General features: G+C 46.2%; 1 protein-coding gene across 1 annotated transcript in view; it reads right to left on the bottom strand.

Annotated features, from left to right (window-relative positions):
- PDE11A (phosphodiesterase 11A) overlaps positions 1-23,207 on the bottom strand; it is a 383,685-nt gene that overhangs the window by 305,353 nt on the left and 55,125 nt on the right. Inside the window, exon 2 of the mRNA XM_083154719.1 lies at positions 16,747-16,905. Within this exon, the coding sequence (XP_083010845.1) occupies positions 16,747-16,905 (159 nt within the window). The remainder of the gene's footprint in view (positions 1-16,746; positions 16,906-23,207) is intronic.

The following is a 23,207-nucleotide window of genomic DNA, read 5'->3' as shown; positions in this document are numbered from 1 at the left end:
TATAGACAATGGTTTTAGACATATGGAGCCATGGAACAATGGCACACAGACACATGGGGTCACAGAACTATGGCACACAGGCACATGGGGCCATGGAACAATGGCACACAGACACATGGGGTCACAAAACTATGGCACACAGGCACATGGGGTCAAAGAACAATGGCACACAGGCACATGGGGTCACAGAACTATGGCACACAGGCACATGGGGCCATGGAACAATGGCACACAGACACATGGGGTCACAGAACAATGGCACACAGACACATGGGGTCACAGAACAATGGCACACAGACACATGGGGTCACAAAACTATGGCACACAGGCACATGGGGTCAAAGAACAATGGCACACAGGCACATGGGGTCACAGAACAATGGCACAGACACATGGGGCCACAGAACAATGGCACAAACACATGGAGTCACAAAACAATGGCACACAGGCACATGGGGTCACAGAACTAGGGCACACAGGCACATGGGGTCACAGAACAATGGCACATAGACACATGGAGCCACAGAACAATGGCACACAGACACATGGGGTCACAGAACAATGGCACACAGACACATGGGGTCACAGAACTATGGCACACAGACACATGGGGTCACAGAACAATGGCACACAGACACATGGGGTCACAGAACAATGGCACACAGACACATGGGGTCACAGAACTAGGGCACACAGGCACATGGGGTCACAGAACAATGGCACACAGACACATGGGGTCACAGAACAATGGCACACAGACACATGGGGTCACAGAACTATGGCACACAGACACATGGGGTCACAGAACAATGGCACACAGACACATGGGGTCACAGAACAATGGCACACAGACACATGGGGTCACAGAACTAGGGCACACAGGCACATGGGGTCACAGAAAAATGGCACAGGCACATGGGGTCACATAACAATGGCACAGACACATGGGGTCACAGAACAATGGCACACAAACACATGGGGCCACAGAACAATGGCACATAGACACATGGGGCCACAGAACAATGGCACACAGACACATGGGGCCACGGAACAATGGCACACAGACACATAGGGTCACAGAACAATGGCACAGACACATGGGGCCACAGAACAATGGCACACAGACACATGGGGCCACAGAACAATGGCACAGACACATGGGGTCACAGAACAATGGCACAGACACATGGGGCCACAGAACAATGGCACACAGACACATGGGGCCACAGAACAATGGTACAGACACATGGGGTCACAGAACAATGGCACAGACACATTAGGAACTCTTCAGTTTTCGGATTGGCCCATTGTGGCATCAGCATCACAGGTTTGTCCCGCATCTGACAGTGCCAGGGAAACTGTGGATATGTGAAGCCAGACATCACATATCGTTCTGTGCCACACTGGAGCCGATTTAGGATCGCTCGTATCGATTCGAATTCGGCCCCAGCCCCGATGGTTGGGGTTTGCGAATGCACATTTCTGAGCATGTGTAGAACCCAGCAACGAACGGCTTGGGTGAGTTACACGCTCGCCGGGCCATATGTTGCGGTGAGGGAGGGAGGTCCAGTGGTGGAAACGAGGCCGGAGCAGGAGGAGCACTCAGCGTTTTATGGGCGTCCCTATGAAAACTCTGGCCATTCCCCTTGGAACACAGGAGGGCCAATGCCTGCCGGGGCCGAGCTGCTGATGTCACATGACATCAGCGCCCGCCCCCTCTTAGGCGGACTCGGAAATAAAAGTCAGTTTAGAATGACTTATTTACGAAGGGGAGGGAAATAATTCCATGGTCGTCAACCATCAAATGATTTCTCTCTCCCCTTCGGCCGCATGTGTGGGGATGTTACCGAGGGGATTCGGCTGGGGCGAGGTTAAGCCGCTTGCTAAGCAGCAAACGACTGCTGCTTAGCGAGCGCTACTTAATTAGGCCCACTGTGCAGATCCCTAGGGATAACAGCTGAAAATATTTTGACTGTTTCCAATCCCTAGGGGTTACGGTCATTAGGTCTACACCAACTAGGTCGACAAGCACTGGGTCGACACCACTAGGTTGACAGGCAGTAAGGTCGTACTGGGTCAAGGTTGACATGTGTCTAGGTTGACAGGTCATTAGGTCGACACAAGCGTTAGGTCAACAGTCAAAAGGTCGACATGGGTTTTTTCACTGTTTTTTTTTAGCCGACATGTGCCGACAGGCGGTATTTCAATTTCATGCCCCACCGTCCACTAGGGTGTGGTGGGAGAATAAAAAAGTGTGCCGAGCATAACGAGACACCGTGCCCTTCAAACGGTGTCCATGTCGACTGTGTCGACCTTCGGCAAAAAAAAAAAAAACAGTGAATAACCGCATGTCGACAGTTTCACTGTCAACCTAATGCTTGCGTCGACCTAATGTCCTGTCGACCTAGACCCATTGCGACCTAGACCCATGTCCACGTTGACCCATGTGGACGTTGACCTAGTGGTGTTGACCCAATGCTTGTCGACCTAGTTGGTGTAGATCTAACAACCCACACCCATCCCTAGCTAGAGAAATATCCATGACATCTAGCATCACTCAGATTACAGATAAAGGTATACAGTGGCCAATGTAGTGCAGCACAAAATAGTATGTAGAATAGGCAGAGACGTACCAGCTTCTACACGTAATATACCCAACAACCCCAGGCCTATAGATACCACAGATCTATACTGTCAGAGATGCCGATGTGTGGCACAGAAATACGATCAGCTACTTTGTGGTACAGGAGCGTACACTAGCCACAATCCAGAAAATTAATGAGATATTATTTTGGATGGCTGTCTGCTCTCTAGGGGGGGGGGGTGTCACCCACGCTGGTACTGGATAGGGAACGAACCACCATCTGCTAACATGATAAAGTAAATAAAAATAAGGAACAATTACTACACTAGATCATTAGTGCATATATTAAATACTGCCTCATCATGAAGGAACCAGGCTTTCTGACTAGGACAGGTATTGCTAGAGACCATGGTGTAAATGTATTATTCCCTCACATATCATGCGGGTATAACGTTTCCTGCTCTGCCTTATTACCGACGTGAAGCAGGAAGCAGCAGCGCCAAGATCTTTTATTATCACCTCAGACGCCGAAGCTCACTCAGGTGATTGCTGCCAGACCCCCATAGCGCATCCGCTATTTCCCCTGAGATAGTGGAATCAGGCACAGCACCAGGATCCACTCACTGGCGCTGCCAGCTAGAGAGGAGGGGCCTGGATACAGTAGTGGTCAGGGGTAAAAATGAAATTCCTGGGTAATGGATGGTCCATTACCCCCAGTTCCATTACCCCCAGGAATTGTATTTCATTGCATATAGTATCTATATATAGATTCTATATGCATGCACGGCTGTGTGTGTTACAGCACTGTAGTGTACAAGGACGCTTCCCTGCGTGATGCCCCGGGCCCCGCCTCCAAGTCCGCCCACTTCTTTAGTAGACTCGAATAGTTGCTGCACCATCTCGGCAGCGGGCAGTCTGTACTGTCACTATATCATCTTGTAATACTGACACTAATAGTTACATGGACGTCACATTATCAATGGCTATACCACACACACAGCCTGGCAGCCATTGATGATAATGATGCAGGGCCGGCGCTACCCACTCAGCAGCTCCTGCAAAGCAGGGAGGCTCCATGCTGAAAAGGCTCTGTCTCCCTCCCTTCTCTGCTAAAGCTGCCTCAGCCCTCACTGTCACTGCCTCCTGCATGCCACCCGCAGCGCCTGTCTGACAGCGGGCGGCAGTATGGAGAGGCTGAGGCTGAGCAGCTCCCTGCACCTCACAGACACTTGCACTGAGGCATGAAGCGCTGTCTGTGAATGCCTGGATGACATGTCATGTCCGGATCCGCCCCCCTACCCATTGCTCTCTGCGCCTGTCAGCTGTCAATCAAATGACGAACAGGCAGCAGCGACGACTCCCCTTCCTTCTCTCTTCTCAGTGTGCTGTGCCAGTGCCACTGCCAGTCCTCAACACTCAGCCCCCTCTATCTCTTCCCCTCTTCTTCCATCTCCTCCTTCTCTCCCCTCAGACATGAGAGGGGTGTAATGACGTCCTCAGCATCCTGCCTACGCAGATAGAAGAGGAGGGACTGCACAAGAGTTAAACAGCAAAAGAACAGTGAGTCTTTTATTATACATGTTTATAACAATTTTTTTAAAAATTGTAGATTTATTTTCATATTAATTTAGACACTTTTTAAATAATGGGCCTGCAGGCATCGCAAAGTACAAAAAGTATGTGCTGCACATACTTTTTGTACTGCTTTCAGATCGCATCGTACACACATTGCATGCATGCCGTGCGATGCGATCTTGCACATAACGTATGTCGATTCTGGGAGTGTGTATGGGCACCTTTAGTGCCTGCAACAGGTACTTGTGTACTAGCACGGCGCCCACGATATTTGGTCGCACGACATATAATTGCATCGCATGGCATACACCCGATGCACTGCGATGCGATTTAAAATTGTATAAGCCCCCTATACGATGTTTAATTGTATAAGCACCCTAATGGGGGATTACAATGTTAAATGCACCCCCACGCCACCCCCACTATGAACGTGAACCCGAAGCGTGGTGAGTGCAGCGAGCCTGCGAGGGGCGGCGGTACGCGTCCTACGACCTTTTCATACCCCCACTATCCATGTCGGCGTGGAGTTGATTTTATATAGTGTGGCGAGCCACCGAGCCCGAAGCGTGGCGAGCCCCGCGAGGGGCCGCGTATTACTTTACATGTATTCCGCATCCCCTCGCGGGGCTCGATGCGCTCGCCGCGCTTCGGGCTCGGTGGCTCGCTGTGCTCGCCACACTACATAAAATCAACTCCACGCCGACGTGGATAGTGGGGGTATGAAAAGGTCGTACGACGCGTACCGCCACCCCTCGCGGGCTCGCTGCACTCGCTACGCTTCGGGTTGGAGTTGATAGTGGGGTGACGTTGGGGGTGCTTTTAACATATAAGGCACCCAACACATTTAATTAACTTATAGGGGCCACTTTTAACATGGGAAAACCCTTTAGGGTGCTTATACAATTTAAAATCGCATACCATTGTATATGCGATAGAATGGCATACAATGCCATACAATTCGATGGTATACAATTTAAAATTGTATACCATCGCATCGCATAGCATCGCATGCCTTGTGGTCTGCGATGCGATGGGCGCCGTGCTAGTACACAAGTACTCTGCAACATTTTGCGGGCACAGCACTGAGATGGTGTATGCATAAACGTACATGCACCCGTGATCCTCCATAGGATCGCATGTTGCATACGCTCCCACAACCGGGCTGCGGCTTGTTGCAGTGGCAATGTGAAAGGGCGCAAAATTTATGGTTTGCAGGAGGGCGCCGGACACCCTAGCACCGGCCCTGTAATGAGGATTGCCATGTATGGCTGTGTGTGGATATATCATCAATTTCTGGGGGTACAGTATTTCAATGATATGATTTCCTTCCTTTCAAATCAAGGGGCTAACATTGGTGCATCTAAATATATTTTGGGGTAAAAGCTAAAAAAGTTCTGTCCCCTAGCATACAGAGAAAAAAATCGGTGCTATATACCAACCACAAAGTGTCAGTTCTTAATTAGTATTGGGGTTTGGACCATATATACAACTGAGCACAAACACTATACCTATAAATACAGACACTATGGAGACTTATAGTAGTGCACAGAAGGTTCTTAGCAGCGTTGATATAGGGAAATGCCCATTCCCATAGAGATCAAAAGTAGAAAAAGAAAAGCATAGAACGCGCTAGAAATAATATATAATGATACAAAACATGAAGTATTTATTATACTAAAACACACACTGGCCAGTGGACATAACAGCACAAGACATGTATACAAATTCACAAATAAAAAACTAATTTGATTAGTTTAAAAGGAAAAAAAATTGTGTTAATCATAACCTCATTAGTGAACTGATAGAGTTAGTCCTATATGGTTAATAGGGTTAGTCCAGTATTATTGATATAAATGGAGTTATTGAATCGAGAGGTAGTTGGTTCAACCTTAATTTGATGTTTAATAGAGTTCCAATGAAATATGTCCACTGATGAGGAGTAGAGGCCAATACTCTCTCTCCTCTTGTCTGGCCAGACAAAAAAAGATAAAATAAGACGGGAGAATTCTCCCGGTACCTGCTGTGTTGTTATTCACCCCAATTGGATAGATTTTTGTAGTCCTTATTGGCAGTGCAGACTCTGGATCTCAGGGCTTCTCTGTAAAGCTGTACTGGTAACACCCCGGATCAGCCATTCACTGGGGGGTGATGGTATCAGCAGATAGACAGGGGGGATCCCGTGTGATCACCAGAAAGATGGACGCTCAGCAAAGTACAAAATGTGATATGACGCGTTTCAGCGCCTCCCTAGGGTCTCAGCGGCTTCTTCAGATAGTGAGCATACAGTGCCGGACTGGGATGGTAATGGCCCACAGGGGGAATGTCCAGGGCATGATGTCAGCCAACATGGCTCCTCTGGGAATCTGGAAAATCAGCTTCCCAACCTGCAGCCGCCGCCGGGTTACTCAGTAGCTGATGACTGCCCGGCAGCATTAACTAAAAGTTTTTTATGCCCCACCTACCTAAAAAAGTGGGCGGTGTAATAAAAAAATCATCGGAGCCTACCGGTAAATCCCCGGTTCTGGTCTGAGTCTGACTGCGTACCTCCCTATTTTAATACATTCGTGACCACGAGCATTTTGGATCAGGGAATTTTTCATGTTTGTACAGAAAAGTGCGCAATTGCGATTTTCAGGCTACGGACTTCATCGCGTGTGATGCAGCTGCCCAGAGAAGAATACAAATGCCCATTGGAACCATCGCAAAATTGTAGAGCCCTGCGATTAGATGCACTACACAAGGCTGCGAAAGACTTGCGAAACTCACCATCACCAGTGTGCGCAGTCTGTGCGTAACCCTGAACCTACTCTGCCGGTGTGATAGAAACAGGCTGTTCGGGCCCGCAGCTGACGTCGCTTCCTGAAAACGCCTGATGTTCCCAGATAACAGCCAGTTACCACCCACAAATTGAAGCTTCCAGTCAATCAACTTGCGAAGAAAAAGACGCAGTTGTTCCGTAATCACCCACCTTGCGAAATCGCACAACAGTGATCAGGTTTGAATAACCCCCATAGTAACAACAAACAGCAAATATCACCAACAAAATATTTTTCAGTCTTATCCATCAGTCACACCGCTGCCAGCTCCCCGCAGAATGACCTAGCACTACCCTGCGGTGTCCGGCTTATCATATCTAGACAAGCAGTTAATGAAATAAAGCAGAGTACCCTACGAAGATCAGAATGTTCCCCAGCTGTAAGATAACACAGGAGATGCCGTACATCGATGGGAAATAAAAACATACGTCCACTAAAAGGTCTTACTTATAAAAAGTGCCTGTGATGAATCTGACCTTTCAAGGTCTCCTCTGGGGGGTTTCTTAAGCAATGTTTGGTTGACCTCTCTAATACCATCTACTTGCCTTCTATGTCTACATGAGAAAAGCGGTTCTTGTCCTACACCCTGACCCTCCCCTAGATTATCTGTTTGTTGAAACCCTGCAAATGATGTTACAGGTTATGTTGGGCAAGCTAGGGGGGTAGGTAACGCACTAGCAGAGACGGTTAGGGTCAGGCTGTGGGGAGAGAGGGTTAGGTTACTACAAGGGAGGGTTAGGAGATAGGGAGAGAGGGTTAGGTTACCAAAGGAACCACTATCGGACTCTCCGTATCAGGATGCCGTGACTGGACTGCCATCTCCACAGCCGGGATGTCGTATGTATCCTGTCTCCAGACATACATTCTGTATTCCATACACCTTTTACCCTGCATCCCATACATTCAACCTGATATCTTGTGTAATGAGGTCAACTTCATCAGATGCTGAATCCCTTACATTGGGTTGTAAATACCACACAGGGCCCAGCAGTTATGTGCCACGATGTAGTCTATGCTGCAGACTGTTATAAGCGGGGGACACTGGTGCCTACAACAGACTATATTTGATATTTATTATTCATTTAAATAATGAGACAATATTAAGTCTCCATGAGAAATAATTAAAATGTCATCCTCTTAATAACTTGGTAGCATCGTTCTCTCACATATCGCATTGTTTCCGTCCTTGGAGATAACGAGCACAGATGAGTCTCAGGTCTCCTTCTGAGAACGAGAAGAAGACTGGGAGATACTAAGCACAGGATTTTATATTCATGAGTGATGTAATAATTCCAGCAGTTAGTAAGGAGGTGAAGGTGGAAAATGATCAGGGCAGTAAAGTGATGGTTGGATTATTCAGGCTTCCATTAAAATGATATCATGACAAAAGTATATTGGGATTTAATAGGATTGGAGATGGCAGGTTGTCCTTATGAAATTTATTTCTCTCAATTCATTCATGGCCACAGGCATTAACCCTTTGAGTGCCAACCTCTCTGTGAGAGATGTTCAGCATTTCCGCTAAAGATGCCAGCATCGCTCACATTTGTTATATAAATTCAAATAAAAAATGTTGCGTACAATAAGATGACATTTCCTATATAAGGTAAACATTGCAGGTCATTATGATGGATACAAATGTTTGCTTGGCAATTTTTCACACTAATTTTGACAAATTCACTTGGCACTCAAAGGGTTAAAAGAAGAAAATAGCCAGTCGCAGATGCAATTTAAACACTTCAGCGGTACTCCCGAAAATTGTCCGGGCTCAGCTGCGCTGCCACAGCAGGCTGTCCTGGAAAAATTCCGGGCATACCATCAGAATGTAGATGTGCGTCAGTTGTGCCTCCAGCTGTGCACCACTGGTGCACCACCTCTAGGGGCACCCTCCGGTCGTCGCTCCCCCCTCCTTTCACTGACCCCTGCCCCTCGGCTCCGGTGATCATACGGCAGCTCTCAGGAGTTTTGGCGCCCAAGCTGTCCCGAGCATTCCCGAGCGGGGCCTGCTGCCTGGTCACTGCTGTGAATGGCGGCGGAGGCAGCCGAAGGGGAAACACGGGGTGGGGAGTCCGCTGGTGGTGAGCGACTGGGGGGGTGGGCGCAACAGGGGGGACTGTCCCTGAGTTCCTGGTGTTTTTTTCTGGGGCAGGACAAACCTGCCCTGCCCTCCCTAATTATATAAACGTACAAAAGTGGCATCATTTTGCGTAGAAAAAAATAAATAAAATTGTAATGATTTATGTCCAACCATGTGGCCAGCTGGCGTCTGTCTGGTGATCATCATGCTGTCTTGATGATGGGAATATTTTTATGTGGAGGCCTGGAGCTGCACCATTGTTAAATTGGTCCTGCCTTTAAACAGGGATGTGCATGAGTTACACAGGTTCTGTGGCTGTTAAAACCAGGAAATAAAACAGATGTCCATGTTTAAAGGGACAGTATGGTAAGCCCTATGCGGGGTACACACCAGGACGACCCGCTCACGATGCACATCGTGAGCGGGTCGTCAGTGTCTCGTCCGACCCGCTCACGATGACGCGGGAGGGCACGACCCGCTCACGATGTGCACCGTGAGCGGGTCCGATCCGATGGCGACCCGCACCCGGTTCTATGGTCGTCATTGAGATCCTACCTGCAGCAGGTAGGATCTCAATAACGACCGACCGACCCGCGGGACCGCGCATCGGATCGGAATCGCTCCACACCAGGTCAGAAAAGGGCCCAATCAGCACACAATCTACATCCGATTGATCGGAATTGGATCTAGATTGTGCTGATCGGGCCCTAGTCGTCCTGGTGTGTACCTAGCATTACTATGAAACTTATTACTTTTAAGATTGTTTTTAAACCGATCAACATTGATGTCATATTTCAGGGTCTAAATCGCACATTTAGGGGGACATTTACCAAAATGGATTCGTAGAAAAAAGGTGTATTAGTAGGGAGAAATACACCTTTTTTTACGAATTTGTATTTTCGGGATTTACAATCCCAAAAATACAACAATTCGTAGTCCTAAAGATGGAACATTCGTATTTGTATTTACAAATACGAATGTCCTACACCATCGATAGGATACGACAGAAATCACCATTCAAAAAAATGGTGGTTCATGATGTACTAAGCAGCCGTACTGATAATACGGCTGCTTAGTGGTGTAAAACACCCACGCAAATACGACAGAAAAATAGAACATCATTTTCCTGTCGTATTTGCCTTTAGCCTGCACGGATCAGTCAGATCCGTGCAGGCTTCAGTGTAAAAAAATAGAAAAATTAAATAAATTTTAAAAAAAAAAACGGCGTGGGGTCTCCCCCACAGCCGAAACCAGCACCAGGCTGACGGAGCCTGGAGCCGGTAATTAAAAATCAGGGAACCCGACAAATAGGGGTTCCCTGATTTTTAACAACCAGCCCCAGGCTCCTGATCTGGGGCTGGTTCCCAAAATACGGGGGACAAAATGACTGGGGGTCCCCCGTATTTTAAGAACCACCCCAGGCAAAACCAGCCAGCAGGGTAATGCCACAGCCGGGGGGAGACTTTTTATGCAAGTCCCCCCGGAAGCCTGGTACTGTCCCCGATGCCCCTGGGCGGTGGGCATCGGGCTGATTATGTTGTAAAAAAAAAGATAAAACTATTGTTTTTTACTGTGGCACTACAAGTGCCAGCAAGCTGGGACTTGGAGAACCACAAGTCCCAGCCTGCTGGGCATTAAAGGGCCCGCTGGCACTTGTAGTTCCACAGTTAAAAAAATAGTACACAAAACACACTGACACACATTTTAAATAAAAGTTTAATACACACATCACAAACACACTGATACTTACCTATCTTGATCCCGTCGGTAGGTCGCTGGCTCCGGTGTCGGCGGCTCCAGTGTCGGCGGCTCCGGGTCGGCGGCTCCGAGGTCGGCGTCCTGTCTGAAGAAAATCCATGTTGGACCTGTGGAAGTAAATCCTACTCACCAGGTCCTCCATGGATGGTCTTCTGTCTTCTCTCTTCTTTTCCAGGACTTATCTTCTGTCTTCTGTCTTCTTTCTTCACACTGCCGCCGGGACTTTCAGAGCTGGAGAGATGTTGCCTCCTCGACGTCTGGACTAAGAATGAATTCTAGCCAATCAGGAGCCACCTAGTGGCCAATCAGGAGCCAGTAAAGTCGGCTCCTGATTGGCTAGAATTCATTCTTAGTCCAGACGTCGAGGAGGCAACATCTCTCCAGCTCTGAAAGTCCCGGCGGCAGCGTGAAGAAAGAAGAAGACAGAAGACAGAAGATAAGTCCTGGAAAAGAAGAGAGAAGACAGAAGACCATCCATGGAGGACCTGGTGAGTAGGATTTACTTCCACAGGTCCAACATGGATTTTCTTCAGACAGGACGCCGACCTCGGAGCCGCCGACCCGGAGCCGCCGACACTGGAGCCGCCGACACCGGAGCCGCCAACCCGGAGCCAGCGACCTACCGACGGGATCAAGATAGGTAAGTATCAGTGTGTTTGTGATGTGTGTATTAAACTTTTATTTAAAATGTGTGTCAGTGTGTTTTGTGTACTATTTTTTTAACTGTGGAACTACAAGTGCCAGCGGGCCCTTTAATGCCCAGCAGGCTGGGACTTGTGGTTCTCCAAGTCCCAGCTTGCTGGCACTTGTAGTGCCACAGTAAAAAACAATAGTTTTATCTTTTTTTTTTTACAACATAATCAGCCCGATGCCCACCGCCCAGGGGCATCGGGGACAGTACCAGGCTTCCGGGGGGACTTGCATAAAAAGTCTCCCCCCGGCTGTGGCATTACCCTGCTGGCTGGTTTTGCCTGGGGCTGGTTCTTAAAATACGGGGGACCCCCAGTCATTTTGTCCCCTGTATTTTGGGAACCAGCCCCAGAGCAGGAGCCTGGGGCTGGTTGTTAAAAATCAGGGAACCCCTATTTGTCGGGTTCCCTGATTTTTAATTACCGGCTCCAGGCTCAGTTAGCCTGGTGCTGGTTTCGGCTGTGGGGGGGACCCCACGCCGTTTTTTTTCCATTTATTTATTTTAAAAAAAAATTTTACACCTTGCAGCCTGCACGGATCTGACTGATCCGTGCAGACTGCTACAAATAATTCGTATTAGCGGCCGTATATACGGCCGCTAATACGAATGGTTACAAAGCAGTCGTATATGACTGCTTTGTAATTTCCCCTCCGGAACACGACTTTGCATACGACTAAAACAGTCGTATGCAGCCGTAGGGGAAATACCAATACGAAAAACTAGGTTTTTCATATTGGTAAATGTCCCCCCTTAATAACAGACACTTTTGGTTTAAACCCATTTTAACAAGATGAAAACAAAAATCCCTCCCTGTCTAAATTGAGACTCTTTTTTTTTTTCAGCAAAAAAGGCATTTATCGAAAGATGCCTCAAAATGCGTAGAATTTGGAAGCATTTTCCCTGGAAAAGTGGTGAAAGCACATGGATTGGCGTCTGATTCGCAGATCCAGGTGCCTTTCGCCAATTTTTTGCCTAGATGAAAAATCGGTCCATCATTTGAATAAGGCAAATCTCCATTCGCCCTAAAAAAAAAGAAGAGAGAAAAGAGAAAAGTGACGATTTTTCGTCTAGGTGATATTTCGTAAAGTTACCCCCAAGCAACCCAAAAATAAAAAGTGAATGAAAGATAAACCCAAATCTATTTCTATGTGTCACACATGATCATTCCTACCCCAATTTACAGTATAATGAACAGTTTTTCCGTCATACAGTATGTACTTTAGTACAAACGTCATAAGAGTTGGAAAAGAGATCAGAACCATAAAATATCCTCATTTTATATCCTGGACCCCAAGTACAGTAGAACCCAGAACATCAGAGGGTTTTGACAACACTAAAGGATAGGAAGTGCAGATGAAACACGTGCTTGGAAGATAGAAGGAAAGATCCAGCCTGTCGATAATGGCAGTAAACTAAGAAACATCTTACCAAGAATTTTTTATTCTAAAAATAAAATTGCCCATTGTATTAGTAGAACAATACAATTAAGCACTTAATATGCATAATTTGTCATATTATCTCACACTGGAATGATCACAAATGACTGTAGGTGTGTACAGATTCTGTCTTACAAACGTCAATCGTTGTCAAGGATACAAGACAATATGATGTCACCATGCTGATTGTGTCGGGTACACTTACATGCTAGTGCTCTGAAGTATTGCAGAGGACCAAAGCCGTACATTTGACTCTTCTGGTTTACTATTGTAGCGTTACACAATATGCATCATTTTTTACAAGGACGCGCATCATTTTATGGACATCAGCTGTCCAGGGTATGGCTTTAGTAATGTGAATATGTGACATATCCAAGTAACTGTGCTGTATAATACCTTGTTAGTTCCGCTATGGGGTAATAGAATGCAAGTCTTCACTTATAGGGGCCGAATTTGGCCCTAGCCCCAATGGCTCGCTAAGAAGCAGTAATTCCTGGCTAATGGGCCCCATACATCAGCAATTAATTGTGACAATTTTCAGATATGGAGATGATTGCCACAATTAATTTTAGATGTGTGGGCTCCCCCTTTTGGCAATCCCAATCAAAATCGCCAATCGATTGCTTAATCAGGTTTTTAAACATGTTTAATAATCTGGTATTATCTGCAGATCTTTTTTATGTGTGTGGGCATTCCCAATTCGTCTTCTTCATCTATTTACATTATGAACAGCTGAAATGACAATCGGGCAATTTCCACATATGAAGATGCAATCTTTAGATGGAAAAATCTGCCGATCACTGAAATAAATCTGTAATGTGTGGGCAGTCAGATAGATTGTAAAATCCATTTATCTGGCAAAAAAATCCCTGGATCTGAAAATCCATTAATTGTGATTGCTGATGTATGGGGCCCATTAGACTTGCAGCATCCGGGTCCGACCGTCCGAGAACTAGGCGGGCGGCTGAAATCCAGAAAGCAGGTGTCCACCTGCGTTCACATGGGGACGCCCAGCATTTTCCTGGATGCACTCAGCATTTTCGGGGGTACGCCCAGGCATTCGCATGCAAATACCCCCTGCCTTCCTCCATCCCGCCCTCGCGGACTATGCAAGTTGGCGAAGGTGCCCGCACAGAAACCCTGCACTTGCGCAATAAGAATATGCGCATAAACATCGGTCACTAGAGCGAACACGCCGGGTACCGAAACAACTAGAATGAGGGCCTATATTCATTATGGGGTTTTTTTTGTATAAAATCCTAGGGCAAGAAGCAATATAATCAAAAACCTGTTACAATCATGGGACCTCTTCATCAGACCATCACTATCAATATGAGGATGCAGCTGGGTTTTTGTTTCTGCCATTGTAGCTGTTCTTTGCTGGGATGAATAAAATCCACTGCTCAGCCTCTCTTCAAAAAGAGTTGGGAAGTGGACATGGCAACCAATCAGTTTAGTTATGGGTAGGAGGTGATTACATTTCCACTAGAAGGTTTGATACATATCCCACTCATTGATGATGATGCATAATAAGTAATCAATATTTTTGACCTAGCCAAATACTGGTCCCGATTCAGACCAAATAAGCAACTGTGATTGCGCTAGTCAGCAAACACTTAAACTGCTATAGCAGGGTGATCACAGTTTAAATTCCAACGGGGTGCGGCAATGATGTACCATTGCGGAGGTGGAACACAGAATTTTCAGGAAAGCGTGGTCTGGAAAATGCAGGTGTGTCCGGACTGCTCCAGAGTTGGGCCTGGCGGCTTTGCGCTGCAACTTGAAACATGGCCGCCCTGTGCCTGGTTTTGCAGCTAGACTGCAAAGCCAAGGAGCTGACGATGAGGTGCAAGTGCTTCGCAGTGGAGGGAAAAGCCTTGCCCTGTGCCGGTCCCCCCCCCCCCCCCCATAATCCCATCCTATGTGTTTTCAATAAAAATATTCCCTATTATATGATATCAGAATCCAATTTTAATAAAGACAACCAAGCTGAATAAAGCTAAATAAAAGCACAGCTCACACACCTACAAGAACTTGACCATTCTCAAACATACAAAGATAATAAAAGTATTTACCGACTGTAGTATTTTCACATTTCACCTTCTTACATCATGAAATCATGTTGGATTTGTTAAATATTCTCAGAACTGACCAAGACTAAAAAAATATCTACTGTAAATAAGCTGCTTTTTTCATTTCAATTGTTTTATTCGTTAAATAAAAGTAGCTAGGCTGGGAACAGGAAAAAGTGTAAGAACGTGCAGAGCACCGGCGCTGCCTGGATTGCCCCGCTGCAGGCACTAGGGCGATGCAGGCAGTGTTCTACCAACCAGAGCTGGGGGCGGGGTCAGTGACCACGCCCCCTAGGTGTGATGTAATGATACCATGGGTATAGGGACAAGGCCTATACCCATGGTGCAGCAGTGCTGCCTTGTTACGGCACTGGGTCCCTCTATACCAGGGGTGTCAAACTCAAATTCATCGGGGGCCGCATCAGCAGTTTGGTCACCCTCAAAGGGCCGGTTGTATAGGACTATGCGTCCACTCTTTATTATCGTAATAAATTATTGTCACTGCATTCAATTATTACTGTTTTGTAAGTAATAACTAGGTGCTGGTGGCATATTAAAATAAGTATATTTAATGTACTTATTTAATAAATAACTATATATATATATATATATATATATATATTATATAAATAATATACTTATTTCATACACCAGCAATACAGCCCACCATGTCACCATGTGACAAGACTCTGGGCTGGGCTGTATTGCTGGTATATGAAATAAGTATATTTAATGTACTTATTTAATAAATAAGTACATGAAATATACTTATTTCAATATGCCACCAGCAGCCCACCAAGCCACCATGTGACAAGACTCTGTGCTGCAGCTTACAGCAGGTGTGTCACTGCATAGCCAGCATCATTCATATATTTATTAATATATAACACACCTACTGCAAGCTGCAGCACAGAGTCTTGTCACATGGTGGCTTGGTGGGCTGTATTGCTGGTGGCATATTGAAATAAGCATATTTCAAATACTTATTTATTAAAAAAGTACATTAAATATACTTATTTCAATATGCCACCAGCAGCCCACCAAGCCACCATGTGACAAGACTCTGTGCTGCAGCGTGCAGCAGGTGAGTCACACCATAGCCAGCATTCGTGCATTTTTATTATATATTTTTTTTTTTTGAGGGAGAGCCACTTACTGCAAGGATGTGGCAGCAGGCAAAAAGATCCCCCCTCCGTCGCGCGCCAGGGCAGGGCAGGACAGGACAGCCGTCACCGCAGCCGCACCCCACGCTCCTTTGCCAGAGGCAAAGCATACTGCGCGGGCATGACGGCATGACGGCATGACGCAATCGCGCACGTCGCCGGGCAGCGCAATGGACTCCTGGGAACGCTCAGCACCACAGCGTTCTCAGGAGGCAGCCGGCTTTATAGACTGGCAGCGCAGCGCAGGCCAATAGACTTGGTCTGGCGGCGCGGGCCAGTAGAGTTGGTCTGGCGGGCCGGATTCGGCCCGCGGGCCTTGAGTTTGACACCTATGCTCTATACCTACTAAACACGCTGCTAATAGCACTCACACGTTTTCAGTATGAGTGATATCTGCATTGTGGTAAACTGAAACCTAGCATTAGAGTTAATTCACACCGTAGTAACCAACAGCTGTACCATAATCACACTTCAACAAAAATGCGTTCTCGGAATTTGACAATGATGTCTATGTACCAATAATAAATGGGTCATTGTTTACATTTATTTCAGTAATGGTAAAAGTTATTCCTACTCTTTCATCGTCCTCTGTGAAGGGGGCTCCTCCGGGGGTTTTGTTTATCGCTTGTGCAACTCCGATGATCTCCCCGTCGCTGTTCTGTATCGGCATACACAGCAGAGACTTCGTCTTGTATCCGGTAAGCTTGTCTATTTCATCACTAAATCGCCTGTCCTACAAGAGACAGGAATATTAATGAACATACTGGTAGACACAGACAAGTTCCATTCCAAATCATGTTTACATCTCAGTTCTTTTTGGATCATTGAAGGGTAAAGCTGGCCATACACATTGTCTGAGGCACAGATTGGACCCGTTTTCCCTTGAACTCCCCCTGCAGCTCTCCAGCACGGCTCATTCCAACTTGGCACTTGGGAGGTCATTCTGGCTCGCTCGATAAGCAGCGTTAGTTCACTGCTTAGCGAGCCTTGTAACACCACCCACCGGCCGTGCAAACGCCGCCGCCCCCCCACACACACACACACCCACCACCGCACTGCAAATGGATGTTTTGCATAAACATCTATTCACAGGCTAGCATGCGGTCCCGAAATCATTCGATGGTCGCTGACCATCGAATGATTTCTCAAGTGCTGGCGGATCTAAGTCAATCTCTGCTTTGCGGCTTCCTGCTCTGAGAACTGGGCGGGCAGCTGTCGTCCGGTTACATCAGCTGAACGACCCCGCAAGACGGTACCCGCCGCAGTTGTATTGGGTACGCCCAGGAAATGCAGAGCATTCGCATGGGAAGGCCCCCTACTCGCCTCCTTCGCGCCCCACCCCAGCTGACTATGCAAGTATCAGAGGGTGCCCACATTGAAGACCTGCAATGTGCATATCTGCATATGCGCAGATCTACAACATCGGTCCCTGTTGCGAATACTCAAGAGGGCGACCTCCAGGATATACAAAGATGTCTGGTCACGTACACGTTAACACTGTTTATCCCACATTGTTCTAATGAACAGGACGCTGGGGAGTAATATTTCCCTGGGTCTCTGTGCAGAAATAACATACCCTCCAACATGACCCATTCCATTAGGTACAAAATGCTCTGTTCCTGGACTTCCAGCCAGTAGCAGTTACAGAGGTGGGACTCCAGCACAGTCCAATATTCAAAGAGGGCGTCACATCAACTGCCAGTGAGTCCAGCACAGTGATGTTTGGGGTGGCAGTAGAGTCAAGGAACAGAGCATTTTGTACCTAATGGAATGGGTCATTTGGTGGGTATGCAATAACGAATACCCCTTTTATACCTACAAGCCGGGTCGCACCCGGGATTTTAGACCTGGCTTTCGACTCACCTTCCGAACCGGCATAATGGTGGTGTGGGGGGGGGGGGGACTCTGTGCCAGCGCTGGCAGAAGAGAGCATCCGTTTACACTGCCCCGCTACCCGGTGCGCCATTTACACTGACCCGGGTCCACGAGGCATCACTGATTCCTAGGGGTGAATTTACTAAAGCTTCTAATCAGATTCTAACTATCATTCCTCTGTTGCATCCTAGAAAATGACAGACAGAATCTGATTGGTTAATATTGGCGACATCCTCACTTTTCACATTTAGAAGCTTTACAACATTTGACCCTCATAATCTGCATTTTTTGCATATCACTATTTGTCTTACTTCTATTTCAACATAAAATAAAATGAAACAGTCATGCGAATAAGGAGAAAACCATAGGAGGCCCAGTGGTCCCAAGGAAACGCTGGGCGTTTCCTTGGGAACGCAGGCGGGCTGGTGCCTGCTCGGGGAGGGCAGATGACATCAGAGCCCGCCCCCTTTTCGTCCATCTCCGGCTGAAATAAAAGTCAGTTCTCACTGACTTTTCTTTCTAAAGATGAAATAAATAATTAGATGGTCGGTAACCATTGAATGTTTTCGTTCCCCTTCGGCCGCAAGTGAGGAGATGTGTTCACGTGCTAGCTGCCTGGCTGTCCTGCAAGTCTCCCTATTAACGGACTGCATTTCCATGTGCTGTTGGACGTCAGTGTGATCGAGTCAATAGCGATGTTTCTAGGGAGAGAAGGGGTGGCAGAACCGGGAAATGATGAACAAGTGCCATATTTAGGAATGTTTTGTGTGCGTTCGACAATGCAGTTAATTTGCTCAACAAATCATTCTATCTTCCCACAACAAGCAGAGCCGGAGAACAACACCACTGTCCCCATCATCATCAACATCATCAATCTTGATGGAGACGTCATGTATTGATCTGCTGCAGAGCGGTCCCCTGTCATCCCCAAGGTCTTTCAGCTGTTTCTCTTTGTCTCTGGTAATCAGATAAAATGCTATATAAGGTCACTGCTAATAAGTGTCTATAGTGATAATTCTAGATATTCCGTCCACCCTATACAATAAGCTCAAGTACAACACAGTCTGATTTAATCTTCCTTCACTAGGCTCAGCAATTCCTAAATAGGCTTCATGTTGATTTATTTCAGCAACCTACTGTATATTGTAATCCACAAAACACATAAATATAATTTGCCCAAAAAGGAGTAAAAATGATAGTTGTCGAGAGCAACAGCAATGGGAAGCAGGTGGGTGGTAAGGGGGTGGGGCTGGACCAGTTAGGCCATTAGGCCACGTGTGACGTCAACAACCCAGCATAATGCAGGATCGCTGAGAGGAGTGTCTCCTCGCAAATACCGATCGCTCCGGGGACAGACCCATTTCCAAATCCAGGGTGCAACCTGGCATTTGTGATGTGAAAGAGGTATCAGTTTTGTGCTTTCACACCGCACCTTGACCTAGGTTGACACGGTAGCAACCCAGGTTGTAGTTGCAGTGTGAAAGGGGTATAAGCAGCATTGTAGTAACAAAGGCTGGGGGGGGGGGGGGGAGGCATTGAGAAGATTTGAAGTTCTAGTTACAACCCTGGCAAGAAGATTTTGGTGTTTATAACCCCAGGGGCATTTAGTAGCACCAATGAATATATTAATATTCCCCGACCCCTACCACTCGGGGTGCAGCTTATATTTAGGCACAGTCTTGTGGGACATTTGTTACCTGCAGCACTGCCTTAATGATACGTTCTCCTGAAAGTCGCTCATGCTAATCACAGAAGTGGAGGAGGTTATACTGTATTCCCACCTTGATAATTACAGTGTTCAGTCTCACGACTGCTCTGTAGGCAAGACATTTAAAAATACATTAATTTAAAAAATCTAAAGCTGTTCATTATCCAAATTATCTTCTTAAGAGAACAAAATAAACGTAGGCACTTAGGGAGACATATATCCAAGGAAGCATATATACTGTACATGAACTGCGGGCGAGTGGATTGTGGATGGACTATATCTGTCTCCCTGGTTACTTGTTTAATATGCTGCATTCTATAAAGTCCATCGCCAAGGGAATTCTGCTTCCTGTACAGCCATTGCGTTAGGAGTCCCATTGCTGGACCCCCTATATTACTGTGATTAAGAACACTAGTCCCTTTGTTGGACCCCCTATATTACTGGTATTAAGAACACTAGTCCCTTTGCTGGACCCCCTATATTACTGTTATTAAGAACACTAGTCCCTTTGCTGGACCCCCTATATTACTGGTATTAAGAACACTAGTCCCTTTGCTGGACCCCCTATATTACTGTTATTAAGAACACTAGTCCCTTTGCTCGACCCCCTATATTACTGGTATTAAGAACACTAGTCCCTTTGTTGGACCCCCGATATTACTGGTATTAAGAACACTAGTCCCTTTGTTGGACTCCCTATATTACTGTGATTAAGAACACTAGTCCCTTTGCTGGACCCCCTATATTACTGTTATTAAGAACACTAGTCCCTTTGCTGGACCCCCTATATTACTGGTATTAAGAACACTAGTCCCTTTGTTGGACCCCCTATATTACTGGTATTAAGAACACTAGTCCCTTTGTTGGACCCCCTATATTACTGTTATTAAGAACACTAGTCCCTTTGTTGGTCCCCCTATATTACTGGTATTAAGAACACTAGTCCCTTTGTTGGACCCCCTATATTACTGTTATTAAGAACACTAGTCCCTTTGTTGGTCCCCCTATATTACTGGTATTAAGAACACTAGTCCCTTTGTTGGACTCCCTATATTACTGTTATTAAGAACACTAGTCCCTTTGTTGGACCCCCTATATTACTGTGATTAAGAACACTAGTCCCTTTGCTGGACCCCCTATATTACTGGTATTAAGAACACTAGTCCCTTTGTTGGACCCCCTATATTACTGGTATTAAGAACACTAGTCCCTTTGTTGGACCCCCTATATTACTGTTATTAAGAACACTAGTCCCTTTGCTGGACCCCCTATATTACTGTTATTAAGAACACTAGTCCCTTTGCTGGACCCCCTATATTACTGTGATTAAGAACACTAGTCCCTTTGCTGGACCCCCTATATTACTGTGATTAAGAACACTAGTCCCTTTGTTGGACTCCCTATATTACTGTGATTAAGAACACTAGTCCCTTTGTTGGACCCCCGATATTACTGGTATTAAGAACACTGGTCCCTTTGCTGGATCCCCTATATTACTGTTATTAAGAACACTAGTCCCTTTGTTGGACCCCCGATATTACTGGTATTAAGAACACTAGTCCCTTTGTTGGACTCCCTATATTACTGTGATTAAGAACACTAGTCCCTTTGCTGGACTCCCTATATTACTGTTTATAAGAACACTAGTCCCTTTGTTGGACCCCCTATATTACTGGTATTAAGAACACTAGTCCCTTTGTTGGACTCCCTATATTACTGTGATTAAGAACACTAGTCCCTTTAAATGACTGCTAGTGTTAGTAGCCTTCAAAATATTCCAAATGTTGCATATCATGAATGCAGAACCTAGCATCAGTTCCCATGTACCAAACTTTATATTTCAACCAATCAGATTCAATTATTAGTATATTCTATTTTATAGCTAGGTTCTCATTGGTTTATATGGACAACTTCCCCAACTGTTATAGATGGTTTGATACATCTACCTTTATTATAGTTTTGCATCTCCATCTTCTATTGTTATTCTGGTATAGTATGTATTAATTGTTCTCCACACTTCTAACATCGTTATCTCATTTGGGCAGGGTCATTTTTGTTTGGCTATTACTTGCTTCATCCGTGGCTACCCCCATACATTAGGCTGACTTGTCCTAAGGACACGTCAGCCACAATTTCCCCGGGAGAGCTCGCTAAGATTTGGCACTTGATATGCCATTTTTTTTTACACGTGATAAATGGCATGCAATGTATTGTATGTAAGTCCGGGGAGCTGCAGGCGGGGGGCAGCAGAATTTAGAAATCCTATTAAAAAAACAGGACAGTCGCTGATTGGCTGAGAGAGCTCTCTTAGCCAATTAGCGCCATCCAGTCTTTTTTATTTCTCCTCGCAGCTCTGCCGCACCTCGCCGGACCCCACACCCTACTCCACCGTTTGGATTTGATACATCGCTGGAACTTAGCACCCGCGATGTACCACTGACAACTGCACATAAGACACCGGGACCACGCATCAAATCCGATCGGATGTCATAAAATTGCTATTTGGGCCGATATCACCCAATTTCTTATCCCGATCCACCGGAATAGGGTGAAATCGGGCCCAAATCCCAAGATGCAGCTTATAAAGGATATTGTTTCAGCTGCCTCAAGCATGTGTGTTTGTACCACACTTGTCTACATTCCAGTTACAACCAGGATCTCCCTGCTGCCTGGAAGAGTGGGAAATCTCCCTGAGCCGGCCATACTCACCATCCACTTACCAAGTGAAATGGGTGGTCTGGACTGGCCGGTGCCGCAATTTGCACTGAACTGCATCATCGTAGCAACGCCCCCACTGTACTATGCTGGTAATACCTACTTTCCATAGAGGGGTGGTGTGGCCACACCCACCTCCTATGCAGAGCCACGCCTCCTTTCCACACCACACCCCTCAGATAGAGATACCACAGCCCCTCCCTCTTCCATTGTGCTAACTTGGCTGTCCCTTCCCGCCAGTCAGAAAGTTGAAAACTATGATTTGTAACCTGTTGCGTTCCAGCAGGGTTTGTCTCAAAATCAGGTCCAGTGCTCCTATTTTTGTACGAAATGATTAAAAAACACTAGCTACAGGTTTCTGGCATTTATTAAAATCTATTAAAATTTCATTGCAACCCAACATCACTTACTGGTACATTACATTGAGGAACTGACAGTGATTCAACTCTTCTACTAGTAAAATGGCTCAGAGTAATAATGGCACTGAATAGGTTGGGACGTGTACTTTACTCTGTGTATCAATTTTATATTTTACCATAGTTTTTGACAAGTTGGATTTGGTCTACATGACCTGTAAAATATCACACGGCACCACATGATTCTCTATAGCGTCATACTGACAAATGTAATCTTTACAGGGCACAATATTTGCTTTCTTCAATTCTTGCTGTGCTGGCAATAGGCTTGGAAGAAAAACAAGGGGCACAAAATATCACAGGAAGCTGCTGTCAAGGTGA

This window comes from Crinia signifera, chromosome 7 (genome assembly GCF_055691185.1).
Source record: "Crinia signifera chromosome 7, ASM5569118v1, whole genome shotgun sequence".
NCBI classification, from domain to species: Eukaryota; Metazoa; Chordata; class Amphibia; order Anura; family Myobatrachidae; genus Crinia; species Crinia signifera.
The sequence above is the reverse complement of the archived record's forward strand: the minus strand, read 5'-3'. Positions and strand labels throughout refer to the sequence as shown.